The 13,742-nt window shown below is 48.6% G+C and overlaps 1 protein-coding gene across 1 annotated transcript in view; it reads left to right on the top strand.

Annotated features, from left to right (window-relative positions):
* The window catches only part of LARGE1 (LARGE xylosyl- and glucuronyltransferase 1), a 383,597-nt gene extending 377,302 nt beyond the window's left edge, over nucleotides 1–6,295 (top strand). Inside the window, exons 13-14 of the mRNA XM_056134685.1 lie at nucleotides 143–338; nucleotides 4,783–6,295. Coding sequence (XP_055990660.1) covers nucleotides 143–338; nucleotides 4,783–4,980 — 394 coding nt within the window. The 3' untranslated portion in view covers nucleotides 4,981–6,295. The remainder of the gene's footprint in view (nucleotides 1–142; nucleotides 339–4,782) is intronic.
* The last annotated feature ends 7,447 nt before the right edge of the window (nucleotides 6,296–13,742 follow it).

The raw sequence follows: 13,742 nt of genomic DNA, 5'->3' as shown, positions 1-13,742 counted from the left end.
GATACAGTTGCCTGAAGAAGCCCCTGGGCGAGCGCAGGACATGTCCTTGGGGAGATGCAGTTTACGGCACCGTCTCCTCATCTCCCCTGGGAAGCCCGCCTCTCCCTTCCCGCCCCCCATGGCTGTTCTCCCTGTGTCCCAGGTACCACGTGTGGGTGAAAGGCCACGCACCCACCAACTTCGCCAAGTGGCGGACTGCCACCACGCCTTACCGGGTGCAGTGGGAGGCCGACTTCGAGCCGTACGTCGTGGTGAGGCGGGACTGCCCCGAGTACGACCGGAGGTTTGTGGGCTTCGGCTGGAACAAGGTGGCTCATATCATGGAACTGGATGCGCAGGTGAGAAGGGCGGAGGGTGTCGGAGCTGGGGGCGTGGGGAGGGGGACGGACAGGAAAGGAGAAAATGTACTGGAGAATTCCAAGGGCCAGAGGACCCATATCACAGCCCCAGGAGAGAGGGAGTAAGAAGTGCTCAGGGACAGGGAGAGAGAACTGGGCGGGACAGGGGTGTGTATCTGCACCCTCTACTTCGTGCTTTGACCGTTGGGTGAGACTGGGGGTTCCAGCCAGTTCCTGCCCAGCCCCCCAACCTCACACTCAGCTCAGTGAGGAAGAGAAGCAAATCTGACCCACTCATAGTCACCCCTGAGTCCCATCATTGAGATGAGAGTGTTGCAAGTCCCAGACGCACGGCTCAGCACTCTGCCGGATGGCTTAACAAGTGATGCTTATTTTTAAGGAGGGCTTGCCTGGGTCCCACCCGGCTGTGCTCAGGGCTTCCTCCTAGCTCTGTGCTCAGGGGTCACTCTGGGCGGTGCTCAGGGAACCTTATGTGGTGCCAGGGATAGGAGCCAGGTTGACCACAGGCAAGGCGGACACCTTCCCCAGTGTTCCATCTCTCCAGCCCCTAAGAGATGGTTCTTAGGCATCAAACCCTGTCTTTCACTTAACAGTTACTTATTGGGCTCCTACTTCAAAGGAAATCTGCAGAATTCGAATGTGAAGCCAGAGGTCGCAAATTTTTCCTGTAAAATAGTGATTGGGCTGGGGATACTTTGTGGAGCTCTCAAGCATCCTCTCTGTCTCTGTATCTGACAGAGGGTCCCTTGAAGAACATCCCAGCTGATCCTCTGTCTGAATGAGTATCCCAGACGATCTTAGCATAAACACCAGTAAGGGGTAGAAATTAGTGCTATACTGTCAGGGAAAATGAAGTCATGAAATTGGCCTATAAATAAATGGCCATGCAGAGTATCCTGCTGAGTAAAATGAGTCAGAAGGAGGGGGACAGATGCAGAATGACTGCATTCAGTTGTGGTGTATAAAAAAGATAGAGAGATAAGATAAATATCCACGGCCAGGGAAAACAGAGGTTAGGAGGACGGGTCGATGGTTGGAACTAACCACAAGATTGTGTGGGGCTGAGGGTCGGTAGATAGAGAAGAGACCAGTTTGACAATAATAGCTGGGAATGATTACGCTAGACAAGATCTGAGGGTTAAAGGTAGGTAAAGGGATATTCTTTTTTTTTTTAATTTTTATTAGTGAAACACCATGAGGTACAGTTGTAGACTTACAAATTTTTGTGCTTGGGTTTCAGTTATACAATGGTCAAGTACCCATCCCTCCACCAGTGCCCATTTTCCACCACCATGGATCCCAGTATCCCTCCCACCCCCCATCCCCCCCATCCCACCCTGCCTCTGTGGCAGGGCATTTAAAGGAATATTCTTGATAACCTTTCAGTATCAATATTGCAAACCACAAAGCTCAAAAGGAAAGAGAGAGAGAGAGAGAAAGAGAGAGAGAGAAAGAGAGAGAGAGAAAGAGAGAGAGAGAAGAGGCAGGCAGGGGATGAGGGGTGGGGGATGATGGGAGGGAACCCGGGGGACCCTGGTGCTGGGAAATGTACACTGGTGGAGGGATGCGTGTTGGAACACTGTACGACTGAAACCCAATCAGCTTTGTGAAGATCTATCCCACCGTGATTCAATTAAAACGTTTTTATTTAAAAAAAAGAATTAGTGCTATAGGTAAAAGTCCAGAAAGGGTCATTTAAGGGCAGGAAAGCTGGCCATGAGGGTTTGTGGTTCCCAGAGCCCTAGGATTCCAGCCTACTCAGGCAACATCTAATAGGCTCCACTTCTGTCTGAAAGAGAAGGTGTGTCAATCGTATCCATGAATCCAGCAAGCGGGGAAGGCGACCTGGTCCACAGATACTCGGTTTTTCCAGAATAGAGATTTGGGTTTTGTTTTAAATGGCTCTGACAGAACTGGAGAACATGTGCTGACTAGTTTTCCTCTCTTGGCCAAGAAAACGCACATGCCTCATAGAATCAGCCCTTCCCAGCAAAGGAAGGAAATGGTTGAGTGAGCACCTGACAGGGAGTCCATCCATGCCAACGGGTGGGGCTGGCACAGCTGCCAGGGCTTGGGGTCCCCACAGGAAATGGCCCAGACACACAAACTCTGGTGGTTCTTACATTTTTCATGGCGGGTCTCCCTCCCGCCTCACTGTGCACCTCACGGTCCTTCGGGGACTACTCTGGTCAAGCACTCTCTCTCAGTGCTCCTCATGTCCCCTTCTGAGTCTGTTCTGACCTGCTCAGGGCTGGGGTGAGACATGACCACCACTAGGCAGATACAACATTCTGAACCAGAGTACATGGATTCCGAGGGAAGATGAGCTGGGTCCTCCTTCGGATGACACACATGTGACTCAAATGACATGGGTGGGAGTCAAGTCACACAGGTGCAACTGGATTTGTGTTCCCTCTTTTGAGATCTCCAAGCAGGCCTTTCATTTGGGGGTCTTATATTTTATCCGTTTATGAATTCTGTTTCCATAATGGAACACCCCCCCCCCCCCCGACAGAGTAGTATAGGATAAGGGTGTATAGGTGACAATTTTGTATACAGAAGGAACTTCAGTCCTGTGGAACCTATTTTCCCCCCTCCTTGCCTTATTTTTCGTCCCCTCTTTTTTTTTGTTTTTTGGGTCACACCCAGCAATGCCCAGGGGTTACTCCTGGCTCCGCACTCAGGAGTTACTCCTGTGTGCAAGGCAAATGCCCTACTTACTGTACTATCACTCCAGCTCCTGTCCCCTCTTTTTAACTAGTCTGTAGAGACCATCAGATCTCCAGCCCTGTGAGAAAAACATCAACAAGCTTCAGAGACTAGAGCAAGACACCCCCATGGCGTGTGTCATTCCAGACTCTAACAACCACATGGGGGGTGAACCCACCTTCCTCACGAGCCTTTTCTCTTTACGGGCCATCTGCCCAGCACTAACCACATGGGCTTCAAAGTAGATAGTATTGCCTCTGCTTCATAGAGGAGGAGAAAAAGGCTCAAAGGAATCATGCGATTGGGCCATGAAGGGTCCCGTTCCAAGAGGGCACTGCTGTCTAGGGTGCTGTCAGAGCCATTCTTTCATACACTGGATCATTGGGTCATATCCCACCCCCTCCCTCCAGAAGTTGAAGAGTCATTCCTGGTTGGGTTTCAGAAGTTACAGTCATCCGTGGTTGGGTTTCGGAAGTTACAGTCACTCATGATTGGGTTTCAGAAGTTACAGTCATTCGTGGTTCAGTTTTAGAAGTTACAGAGTCATTCATGGTTGGGTTTCAGAAGTTACAGAGTCATTCCTGGTTGGGTTTCAGAAGTTACAGTCATTCATGGTTCAGTTTTAGAAGTTACAGTCATTCATGGTTGGGTTTTAGAAGTTACAGTGATTCATGGTTGGGTTTCAGAAGTTACAGCCATTAGTGGTTGGGTTTTAGAAGTTGCAGTCATTCATGGTTGGGTTTCAGAAATTAGAGTCATTCATGGTTGGGTTTCAGAAGTTACAGAGTCATTCATGGTTTGATTTCAAAAGTTACAGTCATTTATGGTTGAGTTTTAGGAGTTACAGCCATTAGTGGTTGGGTTTCAGAAATTAGAGTCATTCATGGTTGGGTTTCAGAAATTAGAGTCATTCATGGTTGGGTTTCAGAAGTTACAGAGTCATTCATGGTTGGGTTTCAGAAGTTACAGAGTCATTCATGGTTGGGTTTCAGAAGTTACAGAGTCATTCATGGTTGGGTTTCAGAAATTACAATCATTCATGGTTGGTTTTCAGAAATTACAGTCATTTATAGTTGGATTTCAGAAGTTACAGTCATTCATGGTTGGGTTTCAGAAGTTACAGTCATCCTGGGTTTCGGAAGTTACAGTCATTCATGGTTGGGTTTCAGAAGTTACAGTCATTCATGGTTGGGTTTCAGAAGTTACAGTCATTCATGGTTGGGTTTCAGAAGTTACAGTCATTCATGGTTGGGTTTCAGAAGTTACATTCATTTATGGTTTCGTTTCAGAAGTTACATTCATTCATGGTTTGATTTCAAAAGTTACAGTCATTTATGGTTGAGTTTTAGAAGTTACAGCCATTAGTGGTTGGGTTTTAGAAGTTGCAGTCATTCATGGTTGGGTTTCAGAAATTAGAGTCATTCATGGTTGGGTTTCAGAAGTTACAGAGTCATTCATGGTTGGGTTTCAGAAGTTACAGAGTCATTCATGGTTGGGTTTCAGAAGTTACAGAGTCATTCATGGTTGGGTTTCAGAAGTTACAATCATTCATGGTTGGTTTTCAGAAATTAGAGTCATTCATAGCTGGATTTCAGAAGTCAGAGCAGTTCATAACTGTGTTTCAGAAGTTGCACAGTCATGCCTGATTGGGTTTCAGACATCCAGTGGTGAAGGGGGACACTGGCCAGCGCTCACTGCTCTTGTCTCCTTCCAGGAGTACGAGTTCACTGTGCTACCCAATGCATACATGATCCACATGCCTCACGCCCCCAGCTTTGACATCACCAAGTTCCGGTCTAACAAGCAATACCGCATCTGTCTCAAAACCCTGAAGGAGGAGTTCCAGCAGGACATGTCTCGCCGTTATGGCTTTGCTGCCCTCAAATATCTCACCGCGGAGAACAATAGCTAGCACCAAGAAAGCCCGTCCTCGGGAGAGACGTTCTGCAGGAGGAGAGCCAGGGGCCACGTGGGGCCCTGCCTTCACACTCAAACATCGAGCAGTGCTTTTTGTTTTGTTCATTTGTTTTTCTTTTGTCTCTTTGGCCCCACAAAGCTGCTCTCACTGCGGAGATCTGGGACAAGGAACCCCTCTCACCCCTTCCGCCCCATGACTCAACACTCCCCGAGTCTGGAAAATCAGTCTGTCTACACAGTTTTCAAGCCCGGGATGTAGAGGGGTGAGCAAGCAAAAGGGTTCTCCGCCCATAAAACCATATCCAAGAGGGTCTGTCGGATGGTCTTGTTGCTTTTTTTAAGAAAAGGAAGTCAGGGTGCTGGGGGTTACCCATCCCAGGAAATAAAAGCAAACGTGTCTCTTCGTTCAGAGGAAAAGTACTTCTTTGCCCTGTAGTCCAGCTCGATATGGAAGGGGACGGAAAACCAATGATCAGAACCAACCACTTGGCAAAAGCCAGTGAGGGAAGGGACATTGGGTACCTGGAGGGCTCTGGAGGTGTGACTGGTTGGTTCTTAAGCCTCAAGGTCATTCTTGTTTAGATTTGTTTGTTTGTGGGTGATGGGCAAGAGGGAAGGGGGAATTTTTTTTTTTATGTCTTTCATTTGTGTTGAAGAATTTCCAAACCAGGAAATCTGATTTTTTTAAGGTTATGGGATTAAAAAAAAAAATCAACTGCCTCAACCAACGGTGGCCAGGCACAAAGGACTAGCATCTCCAGTCAGTGTTTAATTGGGCAGCTTCCTACAGGAGCGCTTAGGGGGTCACCCCCGGCACTAAATTCCCTCCTCTCTAGAATCCTGGGGCTCCGCAGAAACCATCTGAAAAGGGTCACAGTCTATGGGCAGTGGGCAGCTCGTAGGGCTCGGAAGGAGCTCTCTCGGCGCACGCCAACCTCTCAGGCATTCTGAAGAACTTGAACCATCCGTGCCCACTCCAGGCTGAAGATGGGCACATCCGGGAGAGAGCTGCAGGAAAAGTGGGTGGGCTTCACGACAGGAAGGGATGGGGTCACCATGCCAGTCTTTCTCGGGACCCAGACAAGGGTCCGTCAGCGCCTTTGCCAGGACGCTGATGCCAGGACGAGACACTGGACTTGTCCCCTCTCCCCATTCCCTCGAATCTTCACTATTCGTGTTGTGTTTACATTGACGAGATCAAGAGTCTGTGCCCTGCGCTCCGCTGGGCTGTCTGTATCGAGTTGTGATGTGACCAGCAAACAGTGCGTTCAATCAACCAGAGTCCGGACTGTTCCTTCCCCCCTCCCTCCCTCCCGCTCCTGTGAGAAGCTGCCGAGACACACATCCGTGTACAGAGCAAAATCGATAAACAGCAAGTTTACACTCTCTGTTCTCCCTGTTTTATTTTTTCTCATCCTGTGACCTTTCTGACGCCTTTCTTCCCCTTGGCCTGCTAAACTTTGATCCAGCTTCCCACCGTCTCCCCTCATCCACCACACAACTGCTCACTTCCCCCTGTAGCTTCCGGTTCCACGCTCCACCAAGATGTTTTCTATGCCAGTTCTGGGCTAGAACAGCAGAATGGCTGTTCCGGTTGATGTGAGGAACCCCACAGCCATCTGACTGGGGAGAACCACCCCCACCACCATGTGTTACGGACTTCTGTAGGTCTTTCAGATGTATTCCCTCTGATTTATTTAATACCAGCGTTAGGGGGCTGGAAAGATAGTACAGCAGGTAGGATGCTTGCCTGCTTGTCTTGCACGCAGCCGACCTGGTTTCAATCCCCAGCATCCCATATGATCCCTCCGAACACCATCAGGAATAATTCCTGAGTGCAGAGCCAGGAATAAGCCCTGAACAGTGCCAGGAATGGCTCAAAACCAAAACAACACAAAAGCTTCAGTAGGACTGAGCCCTCTACAGATATGGGAAAGTTAATGTGTGCGTGTGTGTGTGTGTGTGTGTGTGTGTGTGTGTGTGTGACTTTATGTGCAGCGATAACCTAGTTAGATTATATGTTCATCTACAATTCCAAAAATAATGCAAAGCTCTGAAGGAAACAAAAGAGATATTACCTAAGTATTGAAAGTCCATGTTAAAAGTCCCTTTTGTTCATTGATGTGTGGGAGCCTGACCCAAGCAGCACACAAGAGTTGACTCTACACAACTTTGTGTTCAGAAATAACCATTGGTAATGACGATCACGGACTCAGCCATGAGCAGAGAATTTACACTGCTGGAATCAGAGAAAGCTACAAACTACAAATCAAGGTGCGAAGCAATCGCTAAACACGAACCGAGTGCCCCTGCCTCCCTTTTTTTTTTCTTTTTGGGTCACACCTGGCCGGCGATGCACAGGGGTCACTCCTGGCTCATGCACTCAGGAATTACTCCTGGTGGTGCTTGGGGGACCCTATGGGATGCTGGGAATCAAACCTGGGTCGGCCACGTGCAAGGCAAACACCCTACACCCACTGTGCTATCGCCCCAGCCCCCGCCCCTAACTTCTTACCTCCCCTATACCCCCAAACACTTCAGATTTCCCTTCCTTCTCTGGAGCAAACACTGTTGATTGGTACAGGTTTTGAATTCATGAGTTACTGGAACCAAGTGGCAGTGTGCTGGTGGCAGAGCCGCTTCTCTGTTAAAAAAAAAATCGAGGAATGACTGAAGTGGTTTTTATTTTAATTTTCTATCATACTTGTACCATGTTTTCAGTCACCTGCTTCCTATGCATGTCTCTGGATGTAATAATCCTCCAGATTAACTCTCCTCTAAGGATGAAAGAAGGCTCTTGTGACTTGGAGACAGTCTAAATTAAAAATGGAATTCTGGGGCTGGCGCGATAGCACAGTGGGGAGGGTGTTTGCCTTGTACGCAGCCGACCCGGATTTGATTCCCAGCATCCCATAGGGTCCCCTGAGGACCGCCAGGAGTAATTCCTGAGTGCAGAGCCAAGAGATTCACCCTTGTGAATCACTGGGTGTGACCCAAAAAGGGGGAAAAAATACTAAAAATGGAATTCAGTGGTTTCATGAGCTGAATTCATTCAAGCTAGGCGTGCACCCTCCCTATCAACAGGAGAAAAATCCTATTTCCCCAGAGTCAGTGCCTACTGCAGAAGACTGTGTCACTGAAGGGTGATGCTCATAGGTTGGCAGCTGCCCACGTGGAACACGCAGGTTGGTTGCTGGTGCTCTGGCTGTTGAGGTTGGCAAAGCCAAGAGACTGAATTCCCAGAACTTCCATTAGCAGCTGCACCTCTGCCAGCCGGCCCCAGCTCTCGGGAGCTGAAGCCATTTGGGCAGATGCCATGGCTTTAAATGTTGGTTCCTTTGATCCTTTCCTTAGGGTGAAACAAATTTATGGGTGGCTCCTTCTGGTGGTTTTTCATGCTTCAGTAATCTTATCTTTCAGGGGCAAGGAAGCACTGGGGTCTCTAAGTTAGCCCCCATACAATTCCAGGATGGCAAGAACTGAGATTTATTGAGATGTATTGAATGAACCACTACGTCATAGGACCTTATCTCTAGTATCATGCATCCATGCTTGGGTGTTGAATCCTGACAGCAAAGCCTTGCGGTAGGATTCTGTTGATTGACAGATTGATGCAGGTGTTGAATTCATGAATTGCTTCTTCTTCCACTTGCCTTTACATGAGGCACCTGGGTGAACTTAAAGAAACTTTCATTTATCAGAAGTTATTTAAGGCTCCCCCAAATCCACAGAGTCAGCATATGGCTGGACCATAATTTATTTTTTTTAAATGTAGGAGTTCTGCTATTTATTCAGCCACTGATTAGGCTGATTGAATTGTGCATGAACTCCACCTTACTTTTTTCCCATTTTTTTATGATTTTATTTATTGAATCACTATGAGAGCAGTTACAAAGCTTTAGGGTTTAAGTCTCAGTCATACAATGAAACACCCATCCCTTCACCAGTGCCCATTTTCCACCACCAAAAACCCCAGTATACCCCCATCCCACACCCTCCTGCCTGTGAGGCAGATGATTTCCACAACTCTCTCTCTCTACTTTGATTACATTCAATATTTCAACACCAGACCCACCATTATTAGTTGGGATTTTACCCCAACACTCAGATCTGCCGAAAGGCAACAGTAGACAATTTGTTTTCTATTGCTGGTTAGCTGGAGCGATAGCACAGCGGTAGGGCGTTTGCCTTGCATGCAGCTAACATGACCGACCCGAGTTCAATTCCTCCACCCCTCTCGGAGAGCCCGGCAAGCTACCGAGAGTATCTTGCCCGCACGGCAGAGCCTGGCAAGCTCCCCATGACGTATTCGATATGCCAAACACAGTAACAACAAAGTCTCAATGGAGACGTTACTGGGCCCGCTCGAGCAAATCGATTGCTGGTTATAAATAACATATGATTTTGGAATTCTGAAATTTTAACAATTAAATCTGGAGGGATTTCTGCCAAAACCTGCTGGATTCTGAGATTTGTTCCTGAGTCTCTGGGAACATGGCTGTTAAGCAGCTTGATCAGGAGCCAGAGAGGCCATTTGTGGACGGTGAATCAGGGCCTTGTTGGGGCGGGGAGGAAAGGGCCGGCTCCACCCCCATCCCATGAGGCCCCGCGTGTCTCATCACTGTGGGCCCAAACCTGACTGTCCAGTGGCCTCTGGAGGATGGCAGCCACCAAGCCGCCGGGGAAACAAGCCAAGGCACAAAATCTATTCCCACCTGGGGTGGCCCAGCACCGGTAACCTCTGCATGGTCCAGACGCATTTCTGCCAAAAGCTTCTGAGTTCCGAGATTTGTTTCTGAGTCTCTGAGATCATGGCCATTAAGCAGCTTGATCAGGAACCAGAGAGGCCGTTCATGGGCGGCAACTCGGGGTCTCGTTCAGGTGAGAAGAAAAGACCGGCTCCACCCCCATTCCATGAGGCCCCGCGTGTCTCGTCACTGCGGGCCCAAACCTGACTGTCCAGTGGCCTCTGGAGGATGATGGCCACTGAACCGCCAGGGGGAACAAGCCAAGGCACGAAACCTATTCCCACCTGGGGTTGCTCAGCAGGCACCTGCAATCCACTGCAGGGACTGGACACGTTTCTGCCAAAAGCCATTGGGTTTCGAGATTTGTTTCTGAGTCTCTGGGATCATGGCTGTTAAGCAGTTCGATCATGAACCAGAGAGGACATGCCTCCAATTATATAGCTGAGCCGGAGGTGGTTTGTGGGTGTGTCTCCCACATACCTAACTTTTGACCATTTACTTTCTTGGTGAACTTTGCTCCAAGTTTTTGGGGTCTGGCCAAAGGCACAGCAGCAATTTTGGGGTATCTGGAAGTCTGAAGGCGCCATGAGGTTGCTGATGCACTCGCCTCACAGGTACAGATTGACCTGCTGGCGGCACCATATCCCCTGGACCAGAATTTAAAACCAAGTCCATTGATTTGGCTCTAAACCTAACTATCCTTTGGTGCTCTTCCTCCCCCACTGAGAAACAGAGAGTGGGGTAGGAGAGCTAGTACAAGAGGGGAAGGTGTTGGCTTGCACACAGCTCCCCCGCCCCCCGGTTTGATTCCCAGCCCCACATGGAATCCCCTGTTCCCAGAGTCAGGAGTCAGTCGTGAGCACTTCCAGATGTGGCCACAAACCCCAAAACAAAGAAACGATAGATTTGCAACATTGACCGATGGAGATGTGAAGCCAGAGAGGAGGATCCCATTCCCCAGTTCCTTCCTTCAGCATGCATCTAACAATGCCTCCTGGATCTTGCCCAAGCGCTCCTAATCTTTCCAGGCTCATGGACATTCTGGAGATTCAGTGGAACGCAGCTCCGGCAGCCAGTTGCCATCTCTGGACAGCTGACATCTGCTCTAGAGTTCACTCCCGAAAGTCTTCTCCTGGGTTAGTCTCCAGACTACGGGGGCCCAGGTAGACACACCAAGCTCTATGCCTCCCCTTGGACCTCAACTCCCTGTACAGCTTCAAAGTGGCTTCGGAATGGGGATGGTGGTTGCTTTAAGAATTCGCGGTTGAGGGGGCTGGAGCAATAGCACAGCAGGTAGGGCGTTTGCCTTGCACGCAGTAGACCTAGGTTCAATTCCCAGCCTCCCATATGGTCCCCCGAGCACCGCCAAGAGTAATTCCTGAGTGCATGGACCAGGTGTAACTCCTGTGCATTGCCAAGTGTGACCCAAAAAGGAAAAAAAAAAAAGAGAAAAAAAAGAATTCGCGGTTGATGAGTTGACTAAGAGCCTCTTTGTGGACCTTCCTAGAAGGACAGACACTACTTGAATTCTTGGCTGACACCCAGTTTAGTTCCACCCCCATGCTGATTGGCTGGTACCTCTTCTCAGTTTTGCCAGGAGTTACCACATCCATTCTTCCTCTTTTCCTATTCCTCTTTCCAGGGTGGGTTCCAGGATACGGTCTAGGGTCCATGCCCAGTTCAGCTGTCAGTTACTAATCATCTCAAGCACAAAATAACTCCTAACAACTAAAATGGCTGCACTTTGGTTCTAACAACACATAAGTGTGGTTGAACATTATCATAAACAATGAACAGATGCAAAGCCCTTCCTTCAGGGGAAGTTCTTCTGTGAGATTCACCCAAGGTCAGAATCTCATCTAGAGACTCCAAGCACTCTAGATTCCTAATAGGAGATTGGCCCAAGGATAGAATTCTGTCTAAAGGTGACCCATCTCCTTTCCTTAGCTAGTAATCCACTTTAGCAATCATATTTAATTTACTTCTTAGTAATAATTCTAATCATTTTGTATGGGTACAGTAAGAGATATATGCTTAAAGGATGGCTCTTTCTGGGAACATCTCGCTATATATCCCAGACTACAGTCCTCCTACCCTATGCCTGACTGTCTCCACCAGGGCCCAACAGCTGAAGACCACCGAGGCCCAGCCAAGGCCATGCTGAGACCACTCTCCACACACTTGGATGAGCCTCACGCATAAAAGAACTGACAGAGGAACCCAGGTGTGTGGGACCCGGGGCTGAGATCTCCAAGCCTGCACAGTTTGGGACTGGACCTGCCAGTAACTACACAGTTACACCCACCAACTGCCGTGTAACTCCAACAACGGCCAGGATCCAGAGATCATCACACTCAGCTCCTGGGAGAGAACAAGACAGAGTCTCCTACCCTATGCCTGACTGTCTCCACCAGGGCCCAACAGCTGAAGACCACCGAGGCCCAGCCAAGGCCATGCTGAGACCACTCTCCACACACTTGGATGAGCCTCACGCATAAAAGAACTGACAGAGGAACCCAGGTGTGTGGGACCCGGGGCTGAGATCTCCAAGCCTGCCCGGTTTGGGACTGGACCTGCCAGTAACTAGACAGTTACACCCAACAACTGCCGTGTAACTCCAACAACGGCCAGGATCCAGAGATTATCACACTCAGCTCCCGGAAGCGCGCGGCCGCATTCGCGGCCGCGCGACATCTTATCATCTCATTCCTAATTTGGTCAAACTGGCAGGCTACCAAATGTAACATGCCCACACGGCAGAGTCTGGCAAACTCCCTGTGGCATACCCAATATGCCAAATACCAGTAACAATGATGGGTCTTATTCTCCTAACCCTGAAAAAGCCTTGAATATGGCACTTTAAAAAAAAAAATCTCAGGGCTAGGACGAAGAAGACGTTACTGGCACCTGCTCGAGGCAATCAACGAACAACAGGGTGGTCGTGATCGTGATCGTGACAGTCCTCAGGCCAGTTTAGTTTTTCCTAACCCCTAACAAGATCCTTATTCAGTTATTTCTTTTTGGGTCATGATCAAGTTTGTTCCATGACCATGCTCTATTATACTTCTTATGGTGCTTTACCTGGGGCTTCTCAAAGCCAGCGTAGGTAATAGCTTGCCCTGAGTCCATCCAAGTTCCTCTCCAGGACCCCCTTTTTTGGGGTGTTAGGAACTGAGGGCAATTGAGGCTTAATTCGAGTAAATATCATGGATGCCCAGGAGTAAATATTATTCAGAGTCAATTAACTCCCATGTTACAAAAGCATAGCATTAACTGTCTTCCTGTGTCTACACAAAAAGGACATTGCTCTAAAATTAACTGTACAAAGGACATAAAGGAAAGAAAAAAGCAATATTTCACTTAGGTACACAAAATCCAGAGTCCTCAGAGGATTTGACCTTACAGGTTACAGTGTGCGGTTTAGCTATTTGTGATTAACGGACAGGGGAGAAAAAGCACAACGGAGAGGTTAAAGACAAACACGGAGGATCGGGAGTGCCCAGTGGAACTGGGAGTGGCTTGGGAGCACTGTGGTGGGAGTGACTCAATAAACCTAAACTCCTTGCAAGGGGGTGGGGGGGGGGGCAGGCAGAGAAAGAACAAACCAATGTTAAACCTACAATGCTTAGAACTATAATCCAACATCTGAGGGTTCGTGTGACACGTCCCGAATCATACAGATGGTTGATGGAGATGCTAGACTCTGGGGAACTGCTGTATCTTCTCACAATCTGCTGCTGTCCCCTTTGAGGGGTCCAGCATGGAGTGGGCTCCTAGATGACACAGCCCTATATTCACGGGGTTTATGGTACGATGCTCCTCCCGCCCTGTTCTTTTTTTTTTTTTCACTGTAAGTATATTTATTCCTGTTGAATACTGCGGAAGGCCACGGAATGTCAGTTACCTGCCCAGTGTGTGCTGAGACATGTTTGGCCCATCTGAAGATCTACAGTCGGGATGTTGTGATCTTGGTTTTCTGTTCTTGAACAAGATGTTCTTTCTTTTTTTT

Source organism: Sorex fumeus, unplaced genomic scaffold (genome assembly GCF_029834395.1).
Source record: "Sorex fumeus unplaced genomic scaffold, SorFum_2.1 ptg000101l, whole genome shotgun sequence".
In the NCBI taxonomy this organism is placed as follows: Eukaryota; Metazoa; Chordata; class Mammalia; order Eulipotyphla; family Soricidae; genus Sorex; species Sorex fumeus.
This window is presented reverse-complemented; position numbering and strand designations above follow the sequence as displayed.